The following is a 16,076-nucleotide window of genomic DNA, read 5'->3' as shown; positions in this document are numbered from 1 at the left end:
GGCTGATGAAAAAGAAAATATTGATAGAAGGAAAGTTGATCAAGCATGCAAAGAATATTTGCAGAGAGTTTTAAAATCAAAGAGGGAGCTATGGCATAAAGCAGAAGGGAAGACTGATGATTTGTCTTCAAACTATGCTCCTCTCAGCAAGAAGAATAGAAGATGGAAAGACATCCATGTATTCAATTATTCTAAAGGGTTCAAGCATGTTGAATTTGTGTCAGCTGGGTTAAGAGATTCTATCTCAGAACAGAAAGATATTGATAAGTCCGTCAAGAAGCCTTCTTGGGTGGTATACAATGAAAAACTGAAACTTATCAAATCTCGAACCAGTGGAGGCATTGGTCATTCCAGTATGGAGATCTTAGAATCTGATCTGCTGGATACAGATACTCTGACAGAAAATCTTGGTGAAAGAATTTCTCCTTCACATCTTGAGAAAGTTGAAGCTGTGAAGATTGTTCATAGAAAGATAAATGATAATGATGTCAGAGAAGAGATTCTGTACTTTTTAAGGGATGGTAAAGTAAAAAGCTTTACATTGCAGCAACTCTTAATGAAGACTGTGACATAATGGAAATACATTCACTATCTTCTTAGAGTTGAGAACAAAGTCACCAGAAACTGATCTTCTATGATACTTGAAGTGATCAGAAGAAGAGTTATGACAAAAGATGATAAATACAATGGTGATTATGTTCCTGAGTATAGAACTTATACTGGTCAAGAAATGCAGATGAAAAAGGCAGCTGTAGTGCTACAAGTTTTTCTCAACAGTCCTCGTCCTTCAGTCCTGATCATGAAGATGTCAGTTTAAGCTTCATGTTGATTGGTGATCTTGAGATAAGCAAAAACTCAATTTCTAAGTTAAGATCAGATATCTATCAGCTTGGAGAAGACACTGAAGAGAAGAGAGAGTTGAAGAAAAAGCTTGTTAAAGTCCTACGAGACAAAGCGGAAGAAAGATTGAAGAACTTTCTTGGAACAACTGTCAGTTATCTGAAGATACTGAAGTAAGCTTTACTTCTTGTACATTTTGTAGATTAGTTTTGGCATCATTGAGAATGGAATTTATGCTTCATTGTATTAAGCATAAATTGGGGGAGATTGTTACATATTGAATTCTCAATGATCAGAAGAAGCTCAGTATCTGGTTGTTCGGGTGTTATCAGGATCTGATGTACCATCAGGATTTGGTATGTCATCAGCATTTGTATGACATCAGTATTTGAAGACAGTCAGCATTAGAGGATTTGTTATGTTCCTTATAATATGGAGCAGATATCTGTTACGTCTGAGTTATAGGATTTTATCTGTTTAGTTTAAGATATGTATCAATTTCAGTTAGTTTTTGATAATATATATCTTAGATTATTCTGTTGTAGTTGTGTAGTATATAAATACAGTTTAGGTCATCACTTAGTGTATCACACTCGAGGATCATTCGACCTAGCAGCTCTCAAGAATATCAGTATTTCTTGAGAGGATTTTGTAACAGTTTTTATCAGAAATATAAAAAGCTGTTATATTTTATTACTTGTTCGAAACATTTATACAATTGTATCCAACCCCCCTTAAACAATTATATCTTTACTGGGCAACAGATTTACACTTAATATCTGTGGTCATAGCTGCTATGGACATAGCTTTGATTCTGTTGATGAAGTGATTAATATTTTAGTTTTGATTGTATTACAAACCGTGGAGGCAAATTTTTGAAACGGCAATGTCTATCAAGTCCTGCTCTTTCCCGGTCTCCCTTTTCTCTCAATCCTATGACCTATTAGGCAGAAAATACGCAGTGAAGTTATCGGAGGTGTCTTAAATATTTAGTGCAATCTAAATAAAAGACCAATAAGAAAAAGAATGTAAACCCCACAAAATTTATTTCATCAAAATGATCATTCATATTAAAAAAAACAGTATCATAGATAGTGGTATAAAGAAGAGTATGGAGGCAGAGTCTCAGAAGAACTAATGCAATTACGATGCACTTTGAAAAGTTTGTGCTCAGTTTAGACCTCTCGGAACCACCATGAAGTTTGAAATCAGAGTTATAGAAGGTGTAAGTCGAAACGGCTAAATATGCTATTAGGTTATTCGCTAAATAGAAGTACTTGCGTCATCCTAATTATTTTAGTTTTTATTGTATTAAAACCGTGGAGGCAAATTTTTAAAACGGGAATGTCTATCAAGTCCTGCTCTTTCTCGGTTTCCCTTTCCTTTCAATTGTGATATGTTAGGCAGGAAATACGCATTGAAATTATCAGAGGAGTCTTAAATATTTAGTGCAAACTAAATAAATGACCAATAAGAAAAAGAATATAAACCTCATAAAAGTTATTTCATCAAAATGATCATTAATATTAAAAAAATAATATCATAGATAGTGGTATAAAGAAAAGGATGGAGGTAAATTCTCATAAGAACTAATATAATTACGATGCACTTTGAAAAGTTTATGCTCAGTTTAGACCTCTGAGAATCACCATAAAATTTGAAATTAGAATTATAGAAAGTGCAAGTCGAAACGGCTAAATATGCTATTAGTCTATTCGCTAACTAGAAGTACTTGCGTCATCATAATTATTTTAAGACTTAAATCTATAAGGTTTAGAAGAATTAGTATTGCACATTTTTTTTAATTTAAAATTAAAATATTATTATTTTATAAATGTGTGAATACTTGGTATATGTTAATTTATAGATTTAGTGCACAAAAAGTAAGTGATCTCAATTAAAATTGTAGTCTTGACTCAGGAGAAGAGGAGAAAATTTATTCCCCTTCGAGTTGCTTTAATATGCCGCAAATGCCAACTGGTCTGATTATGAAGTTACATGACTTTCTAAAAGAAATTATTTTTTAATAAAACATTTTTGTTGAAGGTTTGTAGCCAGAGCCTGTCGCTTAAATGCGGTTTAGCTTGGTTCACGTAGTTTGTAGGCTATTGTGTGAGCCCGTAGGATTTACGCAGTGCGCACCCGAAGGGTAGCGGCTGCGGGTTACCTACGATAAAAAAATTTGTCTAGACTAATCCATATGTTTACATTTAACAAAAAATAATAATATTTTGTCAACAGTTTAAACTTTTAAAAGCCCAAGAACTTACGTAAAATATGCAGTGAATTATTATATGTAATATTTTTGCCCAAGAGTTCACTGCAACCTTTTGATGTTATGATGTGGTTGTTGTACTTTGATAACTTTGCACTCAGCGAAGGAGTCACCATTCAATTAGATGCAAGAAGTATAGCTAAAAGATAACGTTGTATAAGAAGCTAAGATGCTCATGGAGGATTTGAATATACTTATCAATGTGAAAGAGTAGAGACAGATGCTTCAACATGGAAATGAAGCAAATGACATGGTTATGTATTTGAACATGAAAATAAGCCAAAGTGGTGGATTACCTAAACAATATTGGGCACTGCTTATCAACTCGAGGTTATTGTGTTTGTGACTACACTAGAACAATTAATTGGTGCCTTTAAATATTTAATGCCCAGAGTTTTCTATGTATTTTTTCTTTACAATTAAATATTGCTTATGTTTGCTTTAGGTTAGTTATTTTTTCACGTACTTGGCTGAAAGCTTATCAATTCTGGGCTACACTGTAAGTGCATGATTCTTGCCCCTCCGAAACATGTGTAGGCCCTTTTTAGGCTCATAAATCGGTTGGCATGCAATATTTTGCTCATTTCACTAACCACTTGCAGTTTTATCCATATGGGGTGTTCTTATTTGTGTAATGTTCAAACATTAAAGTTTCAGCTAGCGTATCGAATTATGTATGGCCTTTTACAGGCACTTTCCGCTTTGTAATGTATGGTATTCTACGACCCAAAAATAGGAATAAGGATACCACAAAATGAAGTTGCTTAAATGATGTTCTGTTATGTAAGCCTGCAAGACTCTTGCAGAATAAGGTAGACAAATATAGAATGAAATTGGTTCTCCATTAGTTACAATCATGCAAATATTTCAGAACTACAGGTGTTGGGCATAACTTGCAGCGCAATCATAGGTGGATAAACTTATGTTTAGATGACGCTAACACTTGTAACATAATCTATTATACATTTTACAGATTTACATATATTTTTATAACAAATAAAACTAGAGTATATCCGTTTCTTGTACGAGTTATAAAGCTAGTTGATATTTACGATTTTTATAAGCAACAGTTGTTTAAAGGCAAAAAATGACCCATCCAAATTAAAAATCGATTTTATTATCAACCTAATTAGAGAAGGCAAAAGGGTTAAAAAGTCACATCGAGTAAAGTAAGATTCGACCCCCCTTGGTGGCCCAAACTTACACCTCCCCGGCCCATCTCACCTACGACCCATGGCCCACGCCGAATGACCCCCCAAATTCTTTGCATTTAACTAAAATCTTGAGGTCCAACTCCTCCGTGCATTTTCGCCGGAAAGTTCACTAATCTCCGATCAGCAACGCCACTTTTGATGTAACTTATAAGGTATATATCTATATACTTTTATATATATAGATACAGAAATTTTATTAATCCTCGACTACAAATGCTAGCTGCTTATCAAATGTGAAATGTACTAATCAATTGCTTGACTAAGTAAATCTACCGAGTTTGCTCTAGTTTGTTGCATTTTTATTTTTTCCCCAATATGTATTAAGATGTGATTATATAAACGATTTTTTCGAACAAGAATAAATTTTAGCGTGAGAACAGACCTCGTAGTTATAAAATATTGGGAATGTTGTTTCTTGTGTTTGATTGCTTTGTATTATTTTAATATGAATATTTTACTGGCATTTTTTTATGCAGCAAACGTATGCTCCAATTCTGGCTTTCTTGGATGAAATATATGCAGTAATGCCCCTGCGTGCTTACAGTCTTATTAGTGGGAACATATACTCATACTCATGGTATGCTTTGAAGTTCTGATATGCGCATGAACATATTTGTTCTATTTAATGTAATTGTCTCACTCACAAATCATGAATGCTATAATTCGACAGATTGTTAAGTTGGAGATAGTTAATATATTTATGCTTTCATAAGCTTTTTTAAAAAATTGGCTTAACTTTTCCACGAATGCAAGTATGAAATACCCGGATAAGAGATTTAAATAAATACTTAAAACTAAATAGTTTTGTGTGCCTGCATTGTAATGGTACTGCATTGTGTTACAAAAGCAGTGTAGCAGATGTAAGAAGAGCAAGTAGATGGGGCATTTTTTAAAGTGACAGCCAATTTTCATCTATAACGCGGCTATGGCCTATGAATAATTTGACTAAGATTTAGGGCAGTGGTTAGTACTCCCTCTGTCCCTAAATATTTTTCCCATTTGTGTCGGACACGTTTGCCAATGCACGTTTTTGATTGTTAATATCTTTAATTTTGTATTAGTATTAAATATAAAACTTCACTGTATTCAAGTACTCGTAAACACGAATACAACAAGATCACTCATGACTATGTTTGATCTTATAGATTAACCGTAAATTAATAGTCAATCGCTTAACGTGAACGGTTACGAAAGTCAAAATGGGAAACGTATTATGGTACGGAGGGAGTATCATTTATCATTTACAGTGTATATTACCTTATACATTTGTAATGTATTACTATGACAATAATCACTAGTGATAATGTAGATACAGTTAACACCTTGTACTAGTCACTAACACGATCGACACATTGCCGACTAGCATGGTTTTATCATCTTTTAAGAATGGTTAATTGCCTAGAAATAAGGAAATATTAAGTGCAACTATGGGGAGGAATGGCTATATAAGATTTTGAAGAGAGTTGGGATTAAAAGCTGCTCATACAATGTATAGGAGAAAGAATTTTAATTTTAACAAGAAATTAAACATTTGCAGCCTAAAATGGGAATTGACAACTACTTTGTTTAAATATTTTGAGTAAAATAATTACCCAGATCCAGCTGCTTCCCCCTTCCTCTTTATATACTTGCTCAAAGTTGGCTTATGATGAGCTACCTTTTCAAATCTGAAATTATAGTTGACAGTGACCATCTTTAATTATCTGCAACTCGATCTTAGAACTTCACAAAGTAAAGACTGTGTTTTGTGTGATCACATCAAAAGAGTACAGTGGTTATTTTGTAAATGTGGTAGAAACAAACTCAAATGAACCTTCTTGTGAAATGGATGACGTTATCCTTCTGTTGTAAGTTTAATAGTTTAAGAATTGAAATACATATTGGCTCTTTTGCTCCAACTACAAGAAATAATAAATATTCCAATAAATTTAAAGCTTTTTTTAATAAATAATTAGTTGTTTAAATGTACAATAGGCTTCTTGTGTCCCTACTACTTAGATGTCTGTTCAACTTGTAAATAATGTTAGTTTATGGGTATTCGACACTGTTGGTCTTTATGGTTGTTTAGCCAATGGTTTTTTTTGTGAGACTTTCAGGATGGGACGTTCTGTACAACAAAAGATTCAGGAAATCTAGATGGTGAGATGACTTGTAATTTATCCTCTAGAATTGAGCAGAAGCGATCCGAACCGTGGTTCCTGGATAGCTCTGATACAAATTTATTCCCCAACAAGAAACAAGTTGTTGAAGTTCCAAACCACGCTTTGTTCTCTGGGCTTCTGACCTCAAACACTTCTCACTGCGGAAATGCGTTGAGTTTTCAGCCACTTACTGGGCACTTCAGTGAAAGACTATTTGACCCAGAAGCTGAAAGAAGTATCAGTTTTAATCTCGGAAATGATTCATCAGTTGGCATAGGCGCTATGAATTTGGACAAAAAGGTTCTTGAAGATTCATTTAAAAGCTACTCTTCTTTTGATCCCGGATCAGGTCTTGGCTATAGTGGCATTAGGAAAGGCAAGGTTGGCCTAGTAAATAACTCGGAGGATTACATGTCTGCTGCATTAGAACAGGTTTGTGCAGGTGGCAATAGTGATATCATGCCACTTTCTCATGCTTATAGTAAGGCAGGTGATGCATCTATAACAATGGGACTCTCATTCAAGAAAAAGGATGAGAATGTGATATCAATGACTAACATGTTTAACAGGGAGGACGACAGTTTAATATCAATGGATCAATCCTATAACAAGGATGAGTGTCGGATATCAAGCGGTCAGAGTTACAAAATTAACAATAATTTTACAAGAAGGTATTGTATGAACACGGATGCCGCTAATGTTATGGCAGTGATGGACAAACATGCCATCCTAATGAGTAACCCATTCCAGGATAATGACAATGTTATACCAGCAGGTCAATCTTTCAGCATGGATGATAACAATGATATATCAATAGGTCAAATCTTTAACAAAGATATTAATGAGACTCTATGCATAGGCCAAACTGACAACAATGCTGATGAGAATTCATTGTCACTAGGCCACACGTGCAACACAGTGAGTAATAGGGGCTTAACGATGGGCCTCTCATTTAGCAATGGTGAAAGTACTATCATACCTTTTCACGGTTTAAATGATTTTAAGGACAGATGTCCTCCGGAAAGACTGGAATGCAGTCAAGACTTGCTAATGGGCCAGTCTTCGGTTCAAAATTCAGAAGCACTAAATCAGAAGCGGTTGCTTGATTCAAATGCTAGCTTATTTGCAAGTGGTGCTCAAATAATTAGCCAGTGTGATTATTCTCCAAACAAAAAAGTGGATCAAAAAGCAAGCAAAAAAGCTCCTCTAAACAATTTTCCATCAAATGTAAGAAGTTTGCTATCAACTGGTATATTCGATGGAGTGCCTGTGAAGTATGTTTCCTGGTCAAGTGAGGTAAACTCTTTTTGCCATGAGTTTGTTATTTAGATTTACTTGACACTGATTCCTAAACTTTATTCTTGTGGGGGGTAGAAGAAGCTCTGCGGTATAATAAAAGGTTCTGGATATCTGTGTGATTGTCACCCGTGTAACCTTTCTAAGGTCAGTTCTTTATATAGTATCTCCATCTAGAAGTATAATTTTCCTCGTTTAATTTCCTAAATGTACACTGATTGGTTTATACAGGTAATTAATGCTTATGAATTTGAGCGTCACGCTGGTTGCAAAACAAAGCACCCGAATAATCACATATACTTTAATAATGGGAAGACAGTTTATGGAATTGTCCAAGAGCTCAGGAGCACACCACAGAATTCGTTGTTTGAAGTTATCCAGACAATAACTGGATCACCTATTAACCAGAAATCATTTCGTCTTTGGAGAGGTGTTGTTATCTGCTCATTTATATTTTACTAGCTTGAGCTTTCACTTGTGATTTTACTTGTAAATGTGTATTCTATACCCTTCAAATTGATTTTAAATTTCGTTTAATGCAGAATCGTTTCTAGCTGCTACTCGTGAACTTCAGCGTATTTACGGAAAGGAAGATGGCAAACAGTTACTGTAAATGATTCACTGCAAATGGGGTATAAATATAATAAGTGTTTCTTGTTATGTACAGGTGTATTCAATGGACTGTCTTGTGGGATACTTTTTTTATGAAGTTCAGTGACAAACTTGTGTTAACTTCTGAGAGGATACTGAATGCTTGTCCAATAATGTATTAATATAATTTTCAGTTTGAGCTTGGGCGGAGAGTTCTCTGTCACTATTTAACATAGATAAGCTGTAAGCGATGCTATCCTATGTCTAGTAGATTTCAAGTCGGTATTTACTTACTGCACTGTAAACAAATTGCTATCCTATGTCTAGTAGATTTCAAGTCGGTATTTAATGCAATGTAAAAAAATTAATTGTGAAATTGGGCCTTCTCTCGAAGTGTGTATTGTGATTTTGGTAGCAGTACCGGGCATGCTACAACAACTCTACCAATCCTCTTTTCATAGTTTCAGAGGTATATAATGTAACTAAATTGACCCCCTACAGTACACCCTCTCCTAAATTCCTATTACTATTGAAATTTTTAAATGTTTTCTTCCAACTTTTCTGTATTTTGTTACACGTTTCACACATATCGTTAAATAACATATCCGTGCAAAGGATAATGCTACAAGTTCTACAACATTTTAAAATTATTAAGATCTGAGGGCGAATTTTTTTGGGTAGCTGAAGGTGATACAAACTCTGAGTTCTTTCACGCATCGTGCTCTACGCCAAAGAAAATGAATCTCTTTTCCTATCAGATTGTGGGGGGATGGCATCTAATCATGAGGATATGTGTGAGATGGTGAAGGAGTTCTTTACTGAATACAACTACCTCATCACATGTACTAAGAGAAGATGTGATGATTACAGAAAGTCAGAATAATAACTTTATAGGGGATCTCTTTCTCAAGAATTTTCCCATCACATTCATCTCTTGCTGCTCCAATTTCGTTTTAACTTTTTAACTTGTTTCATTTGTTCGTTTGTTTTTGTCCATCAATTTGCAGCGTTAGCTTGCAATAAATCTATTGACATTTCTATATATTCGTTTAATCTTTTTTAAATTTGCTGAAGAAATCACTATATTCCTTCGTCTGCAACTAAAAGCCTGACATTTTTTAGTTAAATTTTGCTGCTCCACCGTCTACACATTTCTGTTCGAGTTACAGTGAGCAATTGAGCATATCATAATATGTAAATAGATATCTTCATCATTTTGCATATCATAATAAAATTATTTCTGAAAATGTGGCTCAATATTGTTGTTTAATTACACGTGACAAAATCCCAATAATATTCTGGTGACTACAGTGACCGAAACATATAAAGATTTCTTGCAAGAACTAATAACTCAATGTATATATCTAGTTGCAACGCTAAAAAATGCAAAAGAAAGAAGTAGCACCAAATAAATGAACACTAAATTCTAAAAGCATTCACGACAATATCAATATCCTTAAAAAAGGTGAACAGAAGAGGCTGCTGCTACTTGCAAACTGCAAGAAAAACACAATACTATGAACTAGACAAGTAAAAACTTCTATACTGATCAATATTTTGAAATAGGAACTATCACTCGAATACGACTTTGTAACAATACAAGCAATCGAAACGAGAAAATCTTCCTCAACACCACTGTATTCAACTTTCTTGTCCATTACACCACAGTTTCAACTTTCTCACCCCACAGATATATCTCTCTTAAGAGCCACAGCAAGCTGATTTTTGAGAAGCTGCAGAGGTCCCTGCTCCCTGGTCTGGTTGGTTAATCTTGATAGTTTGCGGCTGCACAATTTTGCATGACAGGTCAGTAAAAGCCATGGAGAAAAGATAAACAGCTAAGTCAGTAGTAGTAAAAATAATTTTTGGACATGCGTCAACTATGCGAGCCATATGTAATGACCTTATATCTTAAGAATATGTATCAAAAGAAGATTAGATTAAAACACATCAATGCAGAACAAAAGGCCGACCACCTACTTGATTAACTCCATGACAATATAATATTAAAGAAAAAATGAGTCATTAATATTGACCAGTGTAACAGTGTTGCAAAATTTGCACTTATCACGAGTTAGCGCAAGATTTGTGAGTCAAAGTTTTGATTTTAGGCAAATTTAAATTGTACATAAAGTACATTTTAAAGCAAAAGTACACACAAATATCTAAGAGAAACCGTGGGTTCATGTACTTAAAATCTTAAAATCCTAAACACAAAACACATCACTCTTGCCTTCCCCCTCCCCCCAAAATAAATAAATAACCTAATACATCTGCCTCACATTCTCTCAGTTCGCATCCCACTTCTCCCATTCAGTTCTGCCTCTCAAAAGAGTCAGCTCTACCATCTCTTCTATTGCGACTCTTCACTGATACCCTGTTTTACACATCTCTAATCAAAATCTCTAGTCTCCGTATATTTTTTCATCTATGTAGAACTAAATGATTATGAAGCAGTTGAGTTGTCAAACATGGTCGATTGATGTCTTGTGAGCTAGTTCAATTATATATTGTTCAAGTATACATGCATCTGAACTAGCAACAAATTTGTTCAAGTATATATTCATATCAGAAATTCTTTAACTATCTTAATTTTTACAAGAAAGCACACGTCAAAGTTGTGATTTTAGGCAAATTTTAAATTGCACATAAAGTGCATAGTAAAGCAAAAGTCAACACACATATCTCTGACAAATCGTGGGTTTATATACTAAAAATCTTAAAATCCTTAACACAAAACACATCACTCTTGCCTTCCCCCTCCCCCCAAAATTAATATATAACCTAACACAGCTGCCTCACATTCTCTCAGTTCGCATCCCACTTCTCCCATTCAGTTCTGCCTCTCAAAAGAGTCAGCTCTGCCATCTCTTCTATTGCGACTCTCCACTGATACTTTGCTTTCCACATCTCTAATCAAAATCTCTAGTCTCCGTATTTTTTTCATCTATGTAGAACTAAATGATTATGAAGCAGTTGAGTTGTCAAACATGGTTGATTGATGTCTTGTGAGCTAGTTCAATTATATATTGTTCAAGTATGCATGCATCTGAACTAGCAACAAACTTGTTCAAGTATATATTCACATCAGAATTTCTTTAACTATCTTAATTTTTACAAGAAAGCACACGTCTAATCGTGCTTCACGAGTTGCCAATCAAAATTAAATTTATGCTTTTAATTTATTCGTGCCTTTCACAGCACTGGATATGTCACCATAATTTACAAAAGGTGAGAGATGTACAAAGAAAACTAGAATCTTGTAAGCACTTGGGTAAGGTAGTTGGTACCTCGGTTTTTGAATCAGTTTCAGCAAGTCTTTGCTTTATGTCCTTAGCAACTGAAAAGAAAACCTCTTCTACATTCATATTCGTCTTTGCACTCTGTTTAAATTATTACAACACCACAATAAAAAAAAAAGGTGAACATTTATTTAATGACAGAAATAGCATGTACTTTTACGATTCAAATATAACACACTCATAAGCTTACTCACAGTCTCAAAGAACTTAATGCCATATTCATCAGCAAGTGCCTGCCCCTTCGAGGTAGGAACGGCCTGTGAAAAAAAACATAGGGTTCCTCGGGATCAATGTTAAAGACAGCTACTGGCAGCAATTACAAAAACTCTTTATACCATGCATGCATGCAAAGTTAGCGAAGCTGAAGAATGGTAAAGAGAATAAAGCAGACCCTTTTGCTTTCATCCATGTCAGCCTTGTTGCCCACCAGAATCTTGTTAACATTATCAGAAGCATGTTGTTCAATGTTACGGATCCAGTTCCTAATATCTACAAATGGGAACAGGAGAAACAATAAAGAACAATGAAAGTAAAAAAGTATTAGGAAATTAAACAATTTAACAGTATTTTATAGAGCAGAGCAGCATCCAACTTGCAAGAAATAATAAAAAAACAATGGATACAGCAAGAAAAATTGAATGCACCTAGTGAAACATCAAATATACTCTTTTTGTGAGGAAAATAGAAGAACGTCAATCATCATAATACAATGGCCTATATAGTTGATTAATATACTTCAAGAAAGATGTAAAAATCAATTACTGTTGAAAGAGGATTCATCGGTTACATCATACACCAGCAAAATACCCATGGCTCCACGGTAATAAGCTGCATAAGCAGAAAATAATGTTTAGCTCATCATTAATGGATAAAGTACATATATTAATGTTCTAAACTTAGCAAAAAGAATAACAGAAATTGTTAGTCAAATTCTAAAACTTTGTAAAATATATTAGACACATGAAAACTGAAACTTAAAGTTACCAAAACATTAATAAAAAACAATGTGCAAATTACCTCGATCACATTAATTTCGCAATTGGAGCTCGAACCAAAAAAATCCTAATTTTTACAAACTGAAATGGATACTTTCTGATAGACAAACATTATGTAACTTGAAGAACTAGGGCTATATATAAAGATGATGCCAAACATAATAAAACTGACAAATCCAAGATAACATGTTATATAGCATGATGCCACTATCACCACTAAATGCCCTTAAGATGGAAAGCAGTTCCACAATGCCATAATAGAACAGGATATAAGATGATGTGATCCCAAGTCCAAAGCTTATACTCAGTAACTTGCATAAATATATGCAAATCTGTATATGTGTATATCTTTCTACATTGGTTTGCTATTTATGTCCGTGTAACAAAAGTTCGGGTACAAGGATAGGCTATAGAGCAGTTGCATTTATTAAGTTTAACATATTCCCATTAACTTATGTTCTAATTGGGACATTGGAGCTTCAATCTTAAAAAATGTTGTGCATTTCCACATCTTGGGTCTCAATTTATATAGAGGAACTTCTTTTGTTTGTATTGGCCACAAATAGAAATTGCACTTCTCAGCCAATCTCTTGAATTAAATTGTCCCAGAGAGACATAACTCATAAGCGAGAGTGAGTGCTTGTGCAATGACATACTTCAAACTATGTTGCACGGAACCTAAACTTAAATTACTCGGGTATTTTTTCCAACTTTCTGTGAATGCCACTAATATTATAAGATCATTAAAGCATTATCAATGATATCAAAAGTGCAAATGCGGCATAAACCTGAATTCATATTAATCGGGTATCTTTTCCAAAGTTATTTGAATGCCACTAACATTATAAGATCTTAATAGCATTATCAATTATAATAAAATGCAAACACAACATAAATATCACATATATTTCGACAAAGCGAGAGATTCAACAGGAGGTTCTCCAGTACACATACCAGTAGTAATTGTTCTGAATCGTTCCTGACCCGCAGTATCCCAGATTTGCAGTTTAATTCGTTTTCCATCGAGCTCGATTGTTCTTATTTTAAAATCAATACTATAAAAAACCTCCACTAGTTAGTACTTGTTCACAACTTTACTGTAACAAAGGACCATGTGAAACAACAGGAAATCAAAATATACCTACCCAATGGTTGTAATGAAACTAGTGGTGAAAGAACCATCTGAGAATCGTAAAAGCAAGCAACTCTTACCCACGCCTGTGAGCAAAGGTAAGTATATTATGATCATTCTAAGAAAAAAAGAAGAGAGAATTTCATATATTAGATTGGTACGCGGGTCGAACAGTAAGCAGATTAATATGACAAAAGTTAAAATCTAGTAATTAGTCTTACCTGGATTATAAAATTGTTAAACACTGGTCATTACACTTTCAAGTTTGTTTCAAATTGGAGTTAAAGTAAACCACACAATTGTACGACAAAGACTTAGAGCCCATTTGGCTGAACTTAAAAATAGTTACTTATCACTTACAGTGCAACTTATTCACTTTAAGTGAAAAGTGATATTTCTAACTTTAATTTGAATGTATGCTTGGCTAATTTTACTTAAAAGTAAATTAATTTAATAAATTTTGACTAAAAAATAAAATTTATTATATATAGAATAAAAGTATAAAACACAGATAAATATAAAAGTAAAACATGAGTTAAAAGATGATTTAATTATATAGAGTTTGATGTGAGAAATAAAAAAGTACCTTATGGTACTCAAATTTTTTAAACTAAAAGTTACTTTAAGTTGAAAAAATTAAGGACATGCAAACAGTCCCTGGCCACCTTAAAGTGGGGAGTAAAACAGTACAATCAACTTTCTATACATATAAATACACCAAACACTGCAATTCCATTTGCACATCTAGAACTAAAAATTAAACAAATAAGTGAAAACTGAAATGGTTGTCATGTGGTGGTGTTCTTAACCAAAATGCCAATTAAGCACTCACTGAATTACACAATGAATTATATATAACATATTACACTCGTTTGTACACATTTTGGCTTGAAATTTGTTTCAGATGCTTGTTCAGATTTTTCTACAATTTGTACAGAGGACAATACATCAGTCAGGTGACCACCTGCAGTATTTAATACTAATAGAAGATAGAGAAATGAAAAACAGGATGACTTTACGAGTCAAAATATCCGTACACAAGGCATTGGGTAAATGGCAAAAAGCTGGGAATATCATTTGAAAAAGTAGGACAATCAATACACTAAAAATGATATGCCTCGATCTATATAACATCTCTGAAGAAAACAAGTGGTTGCACAATAAAAGATAATAATGTGTGACATACAAATATACAATAACTAAAGTAGGTAATCAGCTAAGAAGCATTGCTAATATACACATAACACGCTTGCATAATTACAGTACGGTTTACAAATTAAGCTAAATCATATCTCCCCTGGTACTAGAACAAATCAAAATTATCAAACTTAAGATCTAATAAACGACAAAACAAAAACACATTATTATAAAGTATTATGATCGAGATCACACACGAACACAGAATGTATACAGTTTACAGCATTTACAACTAATTAATTATAAACATAGGCAGGAGATTATCAAATACATTTGCAACATCTAAATTCAAATCTGAAAATTATTATATATTGAGAGAGAGAGGAGGGGGGAGGGAGAGAGGGAGAGGGGGGTAGATACAAACCGCTGTCACCGATCAAAAGAAGCTTGATAAGATAATCGTAATCGGCTCGAGGTCTAGCGGGTGGAGCAGCCATAGTGTGTATATCTTTCAAATTACTAGTGAAACCCTAGGTACTGTTTATAGATTAGATCAGAGCAATTAGAATGAATTTAAATGTAAAAAATGTAAGATGAATATGATTTGATGTAGGATATCATACAAGACAAAAACAGAATTAAATTAATAAGTTACCTGATCGGATAAACAATCGAAGAGGGGAGGTGATCTATCCCTGTTAGATTTCAGATTTTAAAAATTGGTGTGAATACAAGCCAAGACGACGCCACCGGTCGGTCATTGTGCGTCAAATTTTATATATTTATTTATTTAATATTATTATTTTATGGGTGCCCTTCCACAGCGACAGGTGGTTCTAATAACCCATGCCGCATTGTTACATTGCGGAATGCGGGTTACGCATTGTTACATTGCGGGAGCTCACCAGCTTTAACTCAATGCGGCTTGCGCAATGCTTCATTGCTGCAAATAATTTAGTTTTATTTTTAAATAATTGTAAAATAATAGATAATTAATATATAAATAATTTTAATTGATGCATAAATTCCTAATATATTTATTATTTGGTTGTTATATTTTTATTTTGTATTTATATATTTTTATTAATAAATTCTTTATTTTAACAAACTATTACTTAAAATTCGCGAAATTACAGAATAACCCCGGCCTCCG

The 16,076-nt window shown here is 33.8% G+C and overlaps 2 protein-coding genes across 5 annotated transcripts; one reads left to right on the top strand and one right to left on the bottom strand.

Moving 5' to 3' along the window:
- Window positions 1–4,337: 4,337 nt before the first annotated feature.
- On the top strand, window positions 4,338–8,559 carry LOC141693856 (uncharacterized). Of its 4 annotated transcripts, none has more exons than XM_074499039.1 (7): window positions 4,338–4,481; window positions 4,806–4,906; window positions 5,180–5,292; window positions 6,426–7,766; window positions 7,845–7,913; window positions 7,998–8,196; window positions 8,309–8,559. In XM_074499039.1, exons 4-7 carry the CDS (start codon window positions 6,474–6,476, stop codon window positions 8,377–8,379), a joined length of 1,632 nt encoding a protein of 543 aa, XP_074355140.1. In that variant the 5' UTR covers window positions 4,338–4,481; window positions 4,806–4,906; window positions 5,180–5,292; window positions 6,426–6,473; the 3' UTR covers window positions 8,380–8,559. The 4 variants fall into 4 exon arrangements, with proteins under 4 accessions (XP_074355140.1, XP_074355141.1, XP_074355139.1 ...); XM_074499040.1 differs by having other exon boundaries at window positions 5,177–5,292; XM_074499038.1 differs by lacking the exon at window positions 5,180–5,292 and having other exon boundaries at window positions 7,848–7,913.
- Window positions 8,560–9,756: 1,197 nt separating this feature from the next.
- LOC141692314 (ras-related protein RABE1a) lies at window positions 9,757–15,726 on the bottom strand. The gene is made up of 9 exons (XM_074497089.1): window positions 15,579–15,726; window positions 15,348–15,460; window positions 13,800–13,872; window positions 13,609–13,709; window positions 12,422–12,487; window positions 12,051–12,148; window positions 11,854–11,916; window positions 11,648–11,740; window positions 9,757–10,142 (listed from the first exon to the last, which is right to left on the bottom strand). Exons 2-9 carry the CDS (start codon window positions 15,418–15,420, stop codon window positions 10,059–10,061), a joined length of 651 nt encoding a protein of 216 aa, XP_074353190.1. The 5' UTR covers window positions 15,421–15,460; window positions 15,579–15,726; the 3' UTR covers window positions 9,757–10,058.
- Window positions 15,727–16,076: the final 350 nt, after the last annotated feature.

This window comes from Apium graveolens, chromosome 10 (assembly GCF_009905375.1).
Source record: "Apium graveolens cultivar Ventura chromosome 10, ASM990537v1, whole genome shotgun sequence".
In the NCBI taxonomy this organism is placed as follows: Eukaryota; Viridiplantae; Streptophyta; class Magnoliopsida; order Apiales; family Apiaceae; genus Apium; species Apium graveolens.
The sequence above is the reverse complement of the archived record's forward strand: the minus strand, read 5'-3'. Positions and strand labels throughout refer to the sequence as shown.